We start from the raw sequence: 15,697 nt of genomic DNA, 5'->3' as shown, positions 1-15,697 counted from the left end.
CACTCCCGGTTCTTCCTCTTGAACCTAGATCTACAATGGAGAAGAGAAGAAAGTGCAGCTGTAGAGATTGCCGGTAGGAGAAGATTCCCCTATTTCCAGCTACAAAAAGTGTGGCGGCTCCATATCCTCCTCCTTAATAATGAGGTGAACACCTCTTTATATAGGGGATATGGGCCTCCCCTAACCTCAATGGGCCAGGCCCAGTTAGGGGTTATCTCTACAAGCCCCAGCCCAAAGTAGTGTAAACTATATCGCGTTGGGCCTCGCGGTTGGGTTAGTAAGCAACAATGATAGATAATTAATATAAAAGCAACAAGTAATGGCAGTCCGACCGCTCGGGTCGGGTTTAGCACCGTACCCCATCAAGTCCCCTAGTCTAGTGCTGCTCCCGTGTGCAAGCGTGGTAGGAGTACTAGACTTGTTAGGAGTGCTCGAAAGTAAAGATTGAGTTTTAGGCTTACCTGTCGCCTGGGTACGGGAAAGTTGTTGGCCATGCTTGTTGCGTCTGTCTTTCGCTGTGTGTAGAGACAATGGAGCGGTGAGTATTACATGATACTGGTTGGGCAAACCTGGCACATGCTGGTTGCAGGCCGTTGCTATTTGTACTGGCGCATTACCATGAGCTTGTCCTGGTTGCGCATACGTGGTTAGGTCTTGTGCATGAGTCTTGGAATTGGCTGAGTTTTTGACGGTTGAGTGTGGTTAAGGCCCAATGCGCGTATGACTGATGCAGCATTTGGGATCCTACCCCTTGAGGTCCCCCCTAGTCCAGTGTTGCTCCCACGCGCGGATGGCAAGTGGGTGGAATTCTGGACTAAATGAGTGTCTTCCCTTCGGATGATTTTCGAGTGTGGCTCAGCTTTAGCAGTACGCACACAGTCGTGTGGCTACTCTAAAATACTCACCTTTTGGTGACTTCGCATGGTGCGCGTGTCTTAGGCCATGAATCATACGTATACATTTAGTTGTTGAATCTGTGTAAATTGTTGTCTACAATATTTGCACGTGTTAATCCACTTTGAGCAGGTTATCGCGAATGAGAATTGGCAAAAAGTTGCGTCAGGATAATGAAGTGGAAACCCGAGCCTGCGCTGATCCTTCGGTGTGCCACAACAACGATGTGGCGTAAAGCATGGAGATGTGGCTTGTCTTGAAGATTGTAGGTGTAGGCGAAACTTTATTTTAGCCAATGTGTTTTTGCGTATACCAAAAGTGGTGTGTGCATTTGTAGCACTGTTTACATTTTGTAAGCGTTTTCATATATGGCTAAGCATGCGCGCACAGGCGACATACACGCTCGTATGTAAAGCAGCAGGCTCATATGGAGGCTGTGACGCTCGTATGTATAACAATAAACTCGTATGTAGACCGACGTGCTGATATGTAAGGGAGCAAGCGCGCGTGGCGACTTACGTACTCGTATGTAAAGGAGCTTGCGCGTGGCGTCTTACGTGCTCGTATGTAAGGGAGCATGCGCGAGGCGACTTACGTACTCGTAAGTAAAGGAGCATGCGCGAGGCGACTTATGTACTCGTAAGTAAAGGAGCATGCGCGAGGCGACTTATGTACTCATATGTCTTGCACCTTTTTAAGCCTTCATCGGTGTGCGTAAGGATTGCTCGCCGCGTTTTCCCGATTGAATGTATGGCCAAACCTGCGAATGACTTGACAAGGTGAGTTATAATAAAGTGTTTAGCATACGGAAAGTATTGTACCGAAACGTTATCCTTAGGGGGCGCTTGTTTTATGCATCAATAAGCAACTTCGAACTTCGAAATGGTGTTGAACAATGCTAGTCTTTTTGTTTATTGTAGCTGCTAAAAAAATATTAGTAGCATTGAAATATGATAATAATAAGCAATGTTACAGTATGTCTAGGAAACACCACATGGTTGTTAATCGTTAAAACGATAAACTGTTAACCATGTCGTTGAATTGATTCGATTCGCTTGAAGTTGGCCACCTTAGTTTATTGGTGGCATTATATAGTAATTAAACCTTATAAATAATTCAAGTGTTTCCAAGAAACAAAATGTGTGGATTAGATCCACATGTTAAATAATCACCTTAAAGGTGTGTCAGAAAAGTCACTAGCCATTTTATTGATTATATACGACACTTTTTTTATGATTGTTTTTTACTATTTCTAAAGTGGCCTCAGTTTAAAACTCGACGTGAGTGTTCAAATAGTGAAATAATGTGAGATGAATATATATTATCAATGTGCCAGTGTATGAGAACCTTTTCATGAGGGTATCAGAGGTAAAAATGATATTGCAGTGACAACTCATAAACTTTTGTTAAAAGTGAAAACTTATCCTTTCATGCAAAATGGGTTGTACTCCGGCTAATAAGGGTTGTACAATTGTGTGATTTGTGTCAGAAGTTGTGAATTGTGGCGCAACTTTGAAAAGCATATTTCTGAACTCAGGAATAAGTAGAAGCGCATGCACTTTTATTTTTCAATAAATATTAGTGATAAAGCAGAAACCCTATTAGCTTATTCAATAAGCAAGTTCAAAACAGAGCATCAGAGGCTATATGGCTCACTTGTCACTTATTATATATATATATATATATATATATATTTAAATATATATATATATATATATATATATATATATATATATATATATCATGCATGATTATGGGGTTTAGAGGAGAAGACTTAGTACTTACAAACGTCTCCTGTGTATGTACCTCGCGCAGAAACCAGTGGCATGGGCTTTGGCTGCGTGACTCCGGTCGCGCAGACTAACGATGCTTTGTTTTAGTTGTCAGCTAATTGATGGTGGAATGAGATGGTTGCGCGTGGTGACGGAGACGTGCCCCACTGCGCTTGGTGGCGGAGGCGTTGGGTGGCGTGACCATGATGATAGTCCGCCGGAGATGTGTGGATTAAGGTTGGTCGCGCACAGTGGTTGTGGCCTGACCAAATGTCGCGCATGGCTTCAGTGGCGCAAGGTCAAGTGTCCAACTTGTAGTTTGCAAACATGTTAATGTTGGATATAATGTTCAATTGTCAATTATAATTCAATGTTGCCGTCAAGGTACGACCCAAAGAGTTACACTTTGGGCAACGAACATTTAACAGTGTTTTAATCGTTAATCATCGGATCACGAAATAATAAGCGTAAACAAATAAACGTGTAGTTATTTAGAATAACTACGGAGAGCCGGATTTAGTATTATAATTAATTTGTTAATTATAATATTATATATATATTGTTAATTATTTAGATGATTAAAAGGAGAGATAATTGTTTTAATTATGAGATAATTATGGAGGAGTTGTGATTAGATTACAATTCTTAATCTTGTATATCTTTAAATAATTAACTCCCATAACAATCTAAAAGGTAATTCTCAATTTTAAGATATATACGTAACCTTTTATTTGAAGAAATAAAGGTGGCTTTCAAAAGGGTTCAAAAAGAAACAAAAGATATTAGGAAACGAAACTTCTTGTTTCTTGGCCGAAGACTCTGACGAAACAAGAACAAAATTTCTCAAGGGATTTTATTTTGGGCAAAAGAAAGGAGGCAATAGTTCAAGAAGTTTTAATTGGCTAGTACAAACAAACCTTCTTATTTATTCGTTTACGCAAAAAGGTAAGTAAAGTTTTGAACTTTATTTTCTCTAGATTTAAGGTTTCGTTTGAAATCGTTTCAAACGAACAAATCTGATTTCGTGGTCAACGATCATCTAGCGAGATTGTTCGTTGAACCAAGGTGACTTACTTGGTAGTCACGATTCTTTAATTTTTATTATAACCTATTTTGATTGTAAAGAGATCACTGGTGGAAACGGTTTAGAACCGAACCTCGTGTACATGTTTTCCGCTGCGTTCAGTTTGTTTGACAAATTGACTAAAATTATTTTCTAAAAGTTACACGGAAATTCCAACAGTGGTATCAGAGCCACCTTACAAATCAAAATAGGTTTAATATATACCAAACTAAAATATTAAAAAAAAAACGTAACTAAAGACTTTATTTTAAAAATAAAGTTAAAATTTTGTTATGTCTTTTCGTTACAATATCTAAAGGAAATTTAAGTTTTCTTTATATTAAATTTTTTTTTGGATTGGATCTAAAATTAAGTGGGAGCACAAAAGCGTTTGTGCTACACTTAATGGGCTCGGTTCATATTCTTGGGCTCGAAGGAACCGAATATAATCTTAACCTGGAATTGCATATTTATTTATTTTATTATGCGTTTTGCCATGAGATGTTTGTTACGTACATAAAATTAATAATTAATACACGATCATTACAACGACAATTTTAATAAAAAGGTTTATTAAGTATTGGATAGGTAATTAAAATAAACAGTTTATTTTAAAATACAAAAATCAAAATTGGTTTTTCAAAAAATTAAAAGTTAATTTGAAAACCGTAATTAATAAAAGTTATTAATTAAAATAAATTTGCGACACGACCAACTTAGATTAAATAGGGTATTTAAAATTAATCGGTCAAGTGATTGAAAGGTGTTTCAAGTCGTCACAAATTAAAACGTAAAATTGATTTTTACAAAAGAATTGTATAGCCTATGTTCATGCCATAGGCCATACAAGTATTTTAAAACGACCCGAAAATATAACCCAAATTAAAATCGATATTCTACGCCACCCTAAATTAAGAACACCCGAACTGATCTATCCGAACCCCTGGTGCTAGTGTTTACCCTGCATCCAGGCCTACGGTTTTGGTTAGGGGTAGTTCCGCGATTTCCATGCTTACATGGGCCAGGCTACAGTTCTGATTTGAGGACAAATATCACTTTTGCGACACGAGAGCGAATGTTAGTGTTTACCCTGCATTCGTCTTCTACGGTTGTGAAAGTGGGTGTAGTTGGGGTTAACGTACCAATGCTTGACAACACTCGTCATGCGACCCCAAACCGAGAATTGTGTAGCTGACACAATTCGTGATCGTCACCTACCCTTCAATCTATGCCAGTGAAGAGTGCTAAGTCCATTCACTGAGTTACGGGGAGATGGGATCTCATCCTAATTCCTAAAATTTTTTAAATCTTGGGTCAAAATTGAATTAGGTTAATGCATGAAAATTACTAATAAAATTTTCTCCTAAATTCTACAGATGTCTACAAACAATTCTGATAACACCAAATTCTCGCTTAAGTCCATCCTTGAAAATGCTAAACTTGATAATTCTAACTTCATGGATTGGTACCGCAACCTGAAAATTGTTCTCAAGGCGGAGAAAAAGGCTTATGTCGTTGAAGGACCAATTCCCGAAGCACCTGCTGCTAATACGGGTGCAGCCCGTAGGACATGGGAAAAACATGTTGATGATTCCCAAGGTGTGACATGTCTTATGCTTGCTATGATGATTCCAGAACTTCAGAAGAATCTGGAAAACTTGGGCGCATATGAGATGAGTGAGCAGCTGAAAAACATGTTTCAGCAGCAAGCTCGTCATGAGCGTTTTGAGGTGATGAGATCTCTCATTACATGTCGCATGCAGGAAGGTACTTCGGTCAGTGCTCATGTATTGAAAATGAAGTCTTTCATTGATCAACTGGAGCGTCTGAACGCACCCCTTAGTAATGAGTTAGCTACGGATGTGATCCTTAACTCACTACCCAATTCATATCATCAATTCGTTTTGAACTATAACATGAATGGGTGGGAAAGAACGATCCCAGAGTTGCATCAGATGCTAAAAACTGCTGAGACAAACATCCCAACTAAGGGCAATCCAGTGCTGGCGATCAGGGAAGGAAGAATTACCAAGAAGAAGCAATCCAAGGGAAAAGGCAAGGCGAGTAAGCAAGACAAGGGCAAAGGCAAAAAGGTTGCCACTCCAAAGGCAAAGCCTCATAAAGATGCCAAGTGTTTTCACTGTCATGAGATCGGGCATTGGAAGAGGAATTGTCCCAAGTACCTGGCTGAGTTGAAGCTTAAGAAGCTGCAAATAGGAGAATCCTCAGGTATACATGTTATTGATCTATTTTCCTTTTCGAGCAAATCTTGGGTGTTTGACACTGGATGTGGTTTTCACATTTGTAATGATTTGCAGGGACTAAAAAGGATTAGAAAGCTGAAGCAGGGTGACTTAGAGCTGCACGTTGGGAACGGGCAGAATGTTGCTGTGAAGGCAGTTGGAGAATTTATTCTTGAATTACCTTCTGGATTGTTTATTACTTTAGACAATGTTTTTTATGTTCCTAGTTTGACTAAGAATATTATTTCTGTTTCTGCTTTAAGAGAACAAGGTTTTAATTATGCTTTTGATATTGTTAATGGTAACATTTCTACATTTTTAAATGGTGTGTTCTATTTTGAGGCTAAGCCTCACAATGGTGTCTATGAAATAGATACTTCTAACAATAGATCAAATAATATGGTATGCTCTCTTTCCTCTAAACGTGTTAAATCTAGCTTTAATCAAACATATCGTTGGCATTGTCGTCTTGGCCATATTAACATCAATCGCAAGAGGAAGCTCCAGACCGCAGTGATTCTAGAATCCACGGGTCAGGAGACTTATGATTTATGCGAATGTTGTCTAAGTGGCAAGATGACTAAGGCCCCTTTTACCGGAACTAGTGAAAGGGCCAAAGACCTGTTAGGACTCATACATACTGATGTATGTGGTCCATTTAGGACCATGTCAAGGAACGGGGAAAGATACTTCATTACATTTACTGATGATTATAGTAGATATGGATATGTTTATCTTATGAAGTTTAAACATGAAACCTTTGAAAAGTTCAAAGAATTCCAAAATGAATTACAGAATCAACTAGGGAAAACGATTAAGGCACTTCGATCCGATAGAGGTGGTGAATACATTAATCAAGAGTTTGATGAACATCTCAAGAAGTGTGGGATTATATCCCAACTAACTCCACCCGGAACACCACAACTCAATGGTGTATCTGAGAGGAGAAATCAAACCTTATTAGATATGGTTCGATCAATGATGTGTCGTACAAACTTACCACACTCCTTTTGGAGTTATGCTCTTGAAACTGCAACACGTCTTGTAAATATTGCTCCTACTAAAAAGGTAGAAAGGACACCATATGAGATGTGGCATGGTAAACGACCTAAAGTCTCTTACCTTCGCATGGGGATGTAACGCTTATGTTACCAGTGAGTCTTCGGACAAATTTAATCCTCGGGGTGAAAAAGTTGTTTTCATTGGATATGCATATCCGGTTGGCTATTATTTCTATAATCCTGCTGAAAATAGAGTTTTCACTAAGCGTCGAGGAACATTCCTAGAGGATGAGCTTATGGCGCGATGAATTGGAGATAATCTTGTGGATCTTGAGGAAATTAGAGAACCACAAATTGATCAACCAATAGTCGAATCTGCCTCTCAACAAAATATTGTTGAACCTGAACCTAAGAGGATTCAGGAATCTAATGTAACACTAGGCATCCGCAGAAGTACGAGGGATCGTCATGAACCTAATCGGTATTCACCTGATAGGTACGTCTTGATAATAGATCAAGAAGAGCCCTCAACCTACAAAGCTGCGATTTCAGGTAATGAATCTGAAAAATGGCTCGAAGCCATGGGCGTCGAGATGCAATCCATGTATGACAACCAAGTCTGGGATTTGGTTGAACTTCCTCCCGAATGTCGGACTGTAGGTAGTAAATGGGTTTTCAAGTTGAAAACAGACATGGATGGAAATGTGCAAACCTATAAGGCTCGGTTGGTTGCTAAAGGATTTACTCAGACTCAAGGAGTTGATTATGAGGAAACCTTCTCGCCAGTAGCCATGCTTAAGTCTATTAGGATTCTACTTGCCATAGCCGCGTATTATAACTATGAGATATGGTAAATGGATGTCAAGACCGCGTTCCTAAATGGACACCTTACAGAAGATGTCTATATGGAGCAGCCTGAAGGTTTTGTAGATCCTAAGAATCCTCATAAAGTTTGCAAGTTGAATAAATCCATTTATGGATTGAAACAAGCATCTCGAAGCTGGAATCTTCGTTTTGATCAGAAAATCAAACAGTTTGGTTTCATTAAAAACGAAGATGATCCGTATGTTTACAAGAAGGCAAGTGGGAGTTCTATTACTTTTCTAATCCTGTATGTAGATGACATACTTCTCATTGGAAACGATATCCCAATGCTGCAGGATGTTAAATCCTGTCTTGGTAAATGTTTCTCAATGAAGGATCTTGGAGAAGCTGCTTATATTCTAGGAATAAAGATTTATAGAGATAGATCTAAACGGCTACTTGGACTTAGTCAAAGTACATATATTGATAAGGTCATTCGACGTTTTTCAATGCAAGATTCCAAGAAAGGTCTCTTGCCAATGGCAAGTGGAACCGTACTAAATAGTCATCAATGTCCCAAATTGGACAAAGATAAAGAGGATATGAAAAAGGTTCCATATGCCTCTGCTATCGGTTCCATCATGTATGCCATGTTATGTACTAGACCGGACGTATCGTTTGCTCTGAGCTTGACTAGCAGATATCAACAGAATCCTGGTAAAAGTCACTGGATTGCTGTGAAAAATATCCTAAAGTACTTAAAAAGAACTAAGGATATGTTTTTTATATTTGGCGGTTCGGAAGAAGAGATGAGAGTAAAGTGTTACACTGATGCAAGCTTCCAAACGGATCGTGATGATTCACGATCTCAGACAGGCTATGTTTTTACTTTAAATGGTGGTGCTATAACTTGGAAGAGTTCTAAGCAAAGTGTGGTGGCCCAGTCGACCACTGAATCAGAATATATAGCGGCTTCAGAAGCTGCTAAGGAGGCTGTTTGGATGAAAAAGTTCATTGCTGATCTCGAAGTTATACCAAGCATACAGAAGCCTATCGAGATATTTTGCGACAATACAGGTGCAATTGCTCAGGCAAAGGAACCAAGGTCGCATCACAGCACGAAGCATATTCTCAGAAAATTCCACTACATACGGGAAGTTTTGGAAAGAGGAGACATCGTAGTAGAGAAAATTGATACTGATCAGAATCTAGCGGACCCGTTTACTAAGCCTATACCTCAAGTGAAACACGAGAAGCATGCAGATAGTATAGGTCTTAGATATGCTAGACAGTGGATCTGATTTTGTTATTTAGTAATTTGGTGCATTTTGAACTGTAAACAGTATTTTATGTTTATTTGAATTTAATGGTTGAATGTCTTTTAACTATTATATCTGTGTTCAAATATTAGTACATTAAGTATCTTTGAATATTGTATTCTAAAATGCCCGTAGTCTATCAGATTCGTGAGAACCAATATGGTAAAAGACTATTGTGAATTAGATGGTTGATCTATATAATGGATACTCAAAGTGTTGAGAACCATATTCACTGATATGATTAGTTGAATCATATTGGGCGTAACTCGTTTCAAAATGATCTTCATGGATCTTAGTCATAAGACATTTTGAATAGGTACGATCATTGTATCCTTAGACCTGCGGTACATACTAGAACGAACTTAAATGAATGGTTGCTCTTTGATTCTATCTAACGCTGTACGTAACTGGCAGTAATAAGGATAGTTTTGGGAATGATCTGAAGTTTAGTGGGAGTTGTTTGTAGCCAAAGAGATCTGTGCTTCTATACTTAGGAGAGGAACACTCTGGCGCCTTTTGTTGGTTTGAACTGGTGTTAACGCGTGGCCACGCTCGAATTAGTAATAGTTTGATAAACCACTTAAAATCAGGAACGAAATTAGAAATGGTTGAATAATATATGAGAATGAATTGGATCCATGTCTCATGTTCAACAAGTGTTCCATACAGAGGGATAAATGAGTCGATAACCAGGGCTATAGTATTTGCATAAGCAAAGGTTTGATTAGTGCAAAGAATTAGTTGACATAAATTTGTCATACCTTGCCGGGGGCAATATGATGCAGCTAGGCACCCACTATTGCCTACATTGAAACTTAATCGGCCAATCGACCAAGTGGAAGATTGTTGGATATAATGTTCAATTGTCAATTATAATTCAATGTTGCCGTCAAGGTACGACCCAAAGGGTTACACTCTGGGCAACGAACATTTAACGGTGTTTTAATCGTTAATCATCGGATCACGAAATAATAAGCGTAAACACATAAACGTGTAATTATTTAGAATAATTACGGAGAGCCGGATTTAATATTATAATTAATTTGTTAATTATAATATATTATATATATATATATTGTTAATTATTTAGATGATTAAAAGGAGAGATAATTGTTTTAATTATGAGATAATTATGGAGGAGTTGTGATTAGATTACAATTCTTAATCTTGTATATCTTTAAATAATTAACTCCCATAACAATCTAAAAGGTAATTCTCAATTTTAAGATATATACGTAACCTTTTATTTGAAGAAATAAAGGTGGCTTTCAAAAGGGTTCAAAAAGAAACAAAAGATATTAGGAAACGAAACTTCTTGTTTCTTGGCCGAAGACTCTGACGAAACAAGAACAAAATTTCTCAGGGGATTTTATTTTGGGCAAAAGAAAGGAGGCAATAGTTCAAGAAGTTTTAATTGGCTAGTACAAACAAACCTTCTTATTTCTTCGTTTACGCAAAAAGGTAAGTAAAGTTTTGAACTTTATTTTCTCTAGATTTAAGGTTTCGTTTGAAATCGTTTCAAACGAACAAATCTGATTTCGTGGTCAACGATCATCTAGCGAGATCGTTCATTGAACCAAGGTGTCTTACTTGGTAATCACGATTCTTTAATTTTTATTATAACCTATTTTGATTGTAAAGAGATCACTGGTGGAAACGGTTTAGAACCGAACCTCGTGTACATGTTTTCCGCTGCGTTCAGTTTGTTTGACAAATTGACTAAAATTATTTTCTAAAAGTTACATGGAAATTCCAACAGTTAAGTCGGCGTAACGCATGGGGCGCGGGTTCAAATCCCGGCTCCCACATTATTTCGGCCGGAGGCGAGTCCCCGCGGTTCGTATTTAGAGAGGCTTGCGCATGGTTTATGTCCGCATGCGCGTGTAGCTGTTCACCCGTGTGACTGAGCCAGATAGTAGCGCACCGACGATGACGCGTGAGATCAGTTGCAAGCGGCATCCGGAGGCGAGTCCCCGCGGATAGTACTTAGAGAAGCTTGCGCATGTTTTGTGTCCGCATGCTCATGCGCGTGTAGGTGTTCAGCGGTACGGTAAGACACCGCGTGTGAGTTGTCCGTGGGTAAATGATGCGCCGGCGAGTTTAAACCGGCTAACACTGAAAAAACGGCGGGTGTTGGTTTCTTGTTTTTGAGCCAGCCACCTTACTCACGTAAACTTGCATAAGGTGATGGGATGTTACCATGGAGTGGTCCCCTCCTGTCCAACATATTTGTGACTACCCAATGAAAACATACTTGTACATCGCGCATCAACACTTATGTCTTTGGCTAATTGGTACACCCCGCTTTATAACTTGTACCTTTAGCTAGCAGGTGTACGATTGTAATATCTTGGTGTGATTTAGTAGTTCGAGGTGATAGACAAAATAGAGTTGTGCAACCTATACTTGTAAATCATGCCTTACCACTTGTAAACTTGCTTTTACCAAATGTGAAATATGATTTAAAAACATAGTTGTTCACATTAGACTGAAGGGTATGGGAACCGGCTGAGACCCGGCGCCGGTCCCCCACACCGCCCCCTGGGCTCGGCTCGGCACAAACGGCTCCCCACAGCCGGGGAAGACGGGCCACATGTTTGAATGATATAGCCGTTGTAACGGCTATTTTAATAAAAAAAATTACTTTTCAATTTAAATAAATACCTCTATCTCGTCCATTTTTATACAATTCTCTCCCATTCTACTCCCATTTTTCTCCAATTCTCTTCCTTTTTTATAAAAAACACTCCATATTTTTTATACCATTTGCTCTAATCATGAATCCATTCAGCTCAAACAACCCCAACCCAAACAACCCCAACCCGAATAATCCCAACCCGAACCAACCTAACTTTTTTTCGACTCCCGCTTACACTCCGACTATGGATCCTTCGTGGGGGGCTCCGCAATTTCCGTTTTCGGGTTTCCAACAAACACCCAACGCCTTCTCACAAATGTCTTAACTTCAACAAATGCAACAATACCAAGCACTCCAACAAATCATGCAACGCAACACGTTTGAACAACTCCAATCGCAACCGCCAACTTCCCAACCGCAACCCCCGGTTCAACTTGACGATGATGATGAAGAAGTTGTCCCCGAATCGCCACCGCAAGAGCTCAAGCGCAAAAAAAAAACAAGGGGAAGGGGAAGAAGGTTGAAAACGTACCCGAAACCGCGCCAAAAAGCGGTTCGAGAGCAAAGGGGAGACCTTGGACGAAAGTAGAGGAGGAGGCGCTAGCAATGGCGTTTGTTAAGTCCTCTACTTGCCCGATAATCGGTATGAACCAAAGTTTTAATTTAAATTTTAAAACATTTATTTTTTATTTTTACTAATGCAATATTTTTTAAAATTTAGGAAACAACCAAACGGGTAGTAGTTTTTGGAATGCGGCAACGGATAGATTTAACACGATTATGGAGCATGGTCCGGCTTGTGATGTAGAATCCGTCTCGAGCAAGTGGCGTAAAATGAGCAAGGTCATCAATAACTTTAACCATATTATAACCAAATTTACACTTCTCCTCCTAGCGGGAGTAACGACCAGGACATTCTTAACCTTGCTATCGCTAAGTGGGACTCTCAAAATTCAACGCCTTTCCCGCACTTCCGAGCATGGAACGTTGTAAGGAAAGAACAAAAATGGAAGCCGGTTCCAAATGAGGTCGTAACGGCCAAACGGACTAAAACTTCCGAGTCCGGAAGTTATAGTGCGGCAGGCTCCACCGCTCGTTGTCAAATCGACATAAACGACGACCCGGAAGATGAAGAGGATGTGTTGCCCGTTCACGAGTCGGAACGTCCCACCGGAAGGGACAAAGCAAAAAAAGACGCGGCCGGAAAGCGAAAAGGGGCCGGCTCGAGTGGAGGTGGCGGCTCGAAGGCATCGTCGAAAATGGAAGAGTTGATAAACGAATTCCGTTCGTTCAAAGAGTTCGCGGCCGAAAAATATACTCACAAGAAAACCGTGTCGGCCGATTATGCTCGAGCGGAGGATTTTAGGATTATGAGGTTGGATCTCGAGTCGGTTCCGGAGGATGAACGCGAGGTTTATCGGAGGATGAAAGAAGAGGTGAAGAAAAAATGGACGTCGTAGGTCGTAGTTTTTTAATCGTATCGTATTTTTTTTTTCGTTTTTTATGTTTTTCATTTTTAGGGTTAATAATTTTTATTTTTAGGAAATGTAATTTTTTTTAATGTTATGAAATGAATTTATTTAGGTTGTTTTATGTTGTAATTTTTAATGTTTTTAAAGTTTTTATTAAATTAACAAAAAAAAAAACTTAGAAAATTATAAAAAAAAATGTGGGGTAGGCTCATCCTCCACCCCCTCAAAATGAATGGAGGCCCATCCTCCATGAGATGGTGATGTGACGCCTACGTGGCGGCCCATCCTCATGGGGATGAGCCTCCCCATACCCTTCAGTCTTACAGATGTCGGATGTAAAAAACCGCTTTCCAAGGGGGAAGATCTAGATTTCACTAAAGATTATGGTGGCCATAGATCTCACGTTTTATGATAAAAAGGATAACAACACCATCTCATCAGATCTGGATTTTATCCTGAATAAAGCTTCAATTTTCAGATCCAGTTTCAAGTTTATTGCTAAAACAAAAGAGTTTCAGATCTAGATCTCAAACAAATTCGGGTGCCGACTTCTCAAGAAAATAGATCATAGAACTTTGGGAAGAGAAGAACCACAAGATGTGGTTCTGAAACCGTAGAAGTATCAGATCTAGGAATAAGGAAACTCAAACCTGAAGTTTTTGACCGAGAACCGTTTGTAAAATCAAGGAAAACAGATCTGGAAGGTCGGGTAGAGAAGAAACCGAGTTGTGATTCTTGTTGGATGTAGAATTTGATACGGTGGGCGCCAATGAAGAAACACGGGATCACCGCCGGGATGATTGGACCGCTTTCTCTCAGGGGGTGAAGAATCACTCCTGGTTCTTCCTCTTGAACCTAGATCTGCAATGGAGAAGAGAAGAAAGTGGAGCTGTAGAGATTGCCGGTAGGAGAAGATTCCCCTGTTTCCAGCTACAAAAAGTGTGGCGGCTCCATATCCTCCTCCTTAATAATGAGGTGAACACCTCTTTATATAGGGGATATGGGCCTCCCCTAACCTCAATGGGCCAGGCCCAGTTAGGGGTTATCTCTACAAGCCCCAGCCCAAAGTAGTGTAAACTACATCGCGTTGGGCCTCGCGGTTGGGTTAGTAAGCAACAAGTAACGGCAGTCCGACCGCTCGGGTCGGGTTTAGCACCGTACCCCATCATCACAAATAGTGATTTGCTATATATGTGTAGAACAAATCACAAAGTTTATAGAGGGTCTTTAAGGTTTATAGGTAACTAAGCATTTGAAACCACCCAAGAAATTGTGGTTCTATAGTTCTGGATTGTAGATCTGTCATCCTTGCTTATACATAAACACATAAGGGTTTTTCTCTGTTTTTGAGTTCTTTGCCCTAATTTTACAAATATAATCAACCTTATGGTCAGAAACTAACATCTACTTGTGTTCATAGGAAATTGGAGTATCCTCCCCTGCAAATTTCAGGTTCATATAATATTTATTTAGTATACATGTAACTATGGGCTAAATGGCTTAGTTCGAACCACTTATATATGGGCTGTTCAATTTTAACTTTTAAATTTGTTTGAATGTTGTAAAAACTGGTTTAGCTCTGTACGGCGGGATGTTGGAGATTCATTCATGATTAAACTTGCTCTTATATAAAGTGGTTTTGTACATCAAGTTTGCTGATTATTAATAACCACTTGTTTACACTTAATTAACAGGTACCAAGACAGAAGTGGAAGGAGCCAAGGCCCCATGTATGTTTCATCTCAAATGGCTAAAGTTTTTTTTTTTTTTTTTTTTTTTTTTTTTTACCAAAAAGGAAATGAGGTCAAATGTGTTGAACGTGCCTATAGTCTATTTTTGATGTAGTCAATCATCTAATATATTTCCATTTGAACATTTCAATTAGACTATAGGGTATGGGGCTTGGGTTGGGGCGTGGGTCGGCTGAAAACGCCCACCACCCCGGGGGCTTGGGTTGGGGCGTGGCCCAAGGGGCGGGAGTTTGAAGCCGGGCGTGGGCGGGCTAGCGATCCTATGTGGCGGGCTCCTATTCGCTTTGTTGGCCATGTCCTATTCGCTTTTTTTTAATAAATTGCCAAGCCACGCCCCAACCCAAGCCCCACCATACCCCACGGACACGTCACTCACCGGTGGGGGGGGGGGGCTCGAACTCCACGTGTCAACTCATGCCCCAACCTAAGCCCCACCATACCCCAGAGTCTTATGATTTTCAGTGAATGGGTCAAGATTACCATTTTTAGTGAACGAGTGAAAATTATCATTTTGGGCTTCTGTTTATCCTACTGATGGGTGGTTAGTCTTTTTGGATAATTGGTCAAAACGGGTTTTTTTCTACATGCTAAATGTGCGTTACCATTTTGATAATACACTTTAGGGGAATTTTGGCCCATGTCATTTTTAGTTAACATTTATTACCCTTTTGGTCTGTTGAACATAAGATAAAACATCATTCGAACTGTCAGCTAGGACCCTAGAAATAAAGTAATTAAGG

At 39.7% G+C, this 15,697-nt stretch overlaps 1 protein-coding gene across 1 annotated transcript; it reads left to right on the top strand.

The window, feature by feature from the left end:
- Positions 1–12,340: 12,340 nt before the first annotated feature.
- LOC110914215 lies at positions 12,341–13,194 on the top strand. Its single transcript, XM_035984464.1, has 3 exons — positions 12,341–12,377; positions 12,456–12,558; positions 12,630–13,194. Exons 1-3 carry the CDS (start codon positions 12,341–12,343, stop codon positions 13,192–13,194), a joined length of 705 nt encoding a protein of 234 aa, XP_035840357.1.
- The last annotated feature ends 2,503 nt before the right edge of the window (positions 13,195–15,697 follow it).

The sequence above is a fragment of the Helianthus annuus genome, chromosome 15 (genome assembly GCF_002127325.2).
Source record: "Helianthus annuus cultivar XRQ/B chromosome 15, HanXRQr2.0-SUNRISE, whole genome shotgun sequence".
Lineage (NCBI taxonomy): Eukaryota > Viridiplantae > Streptophyta > Magnoliopsida > Asterales > Asteraceae > Helianthus > Helianthus annuus.
Note: the sequence above shows the minus strand (reverse complement) of the source record. Positions and strands in the feature narration are given on the sequence as shown.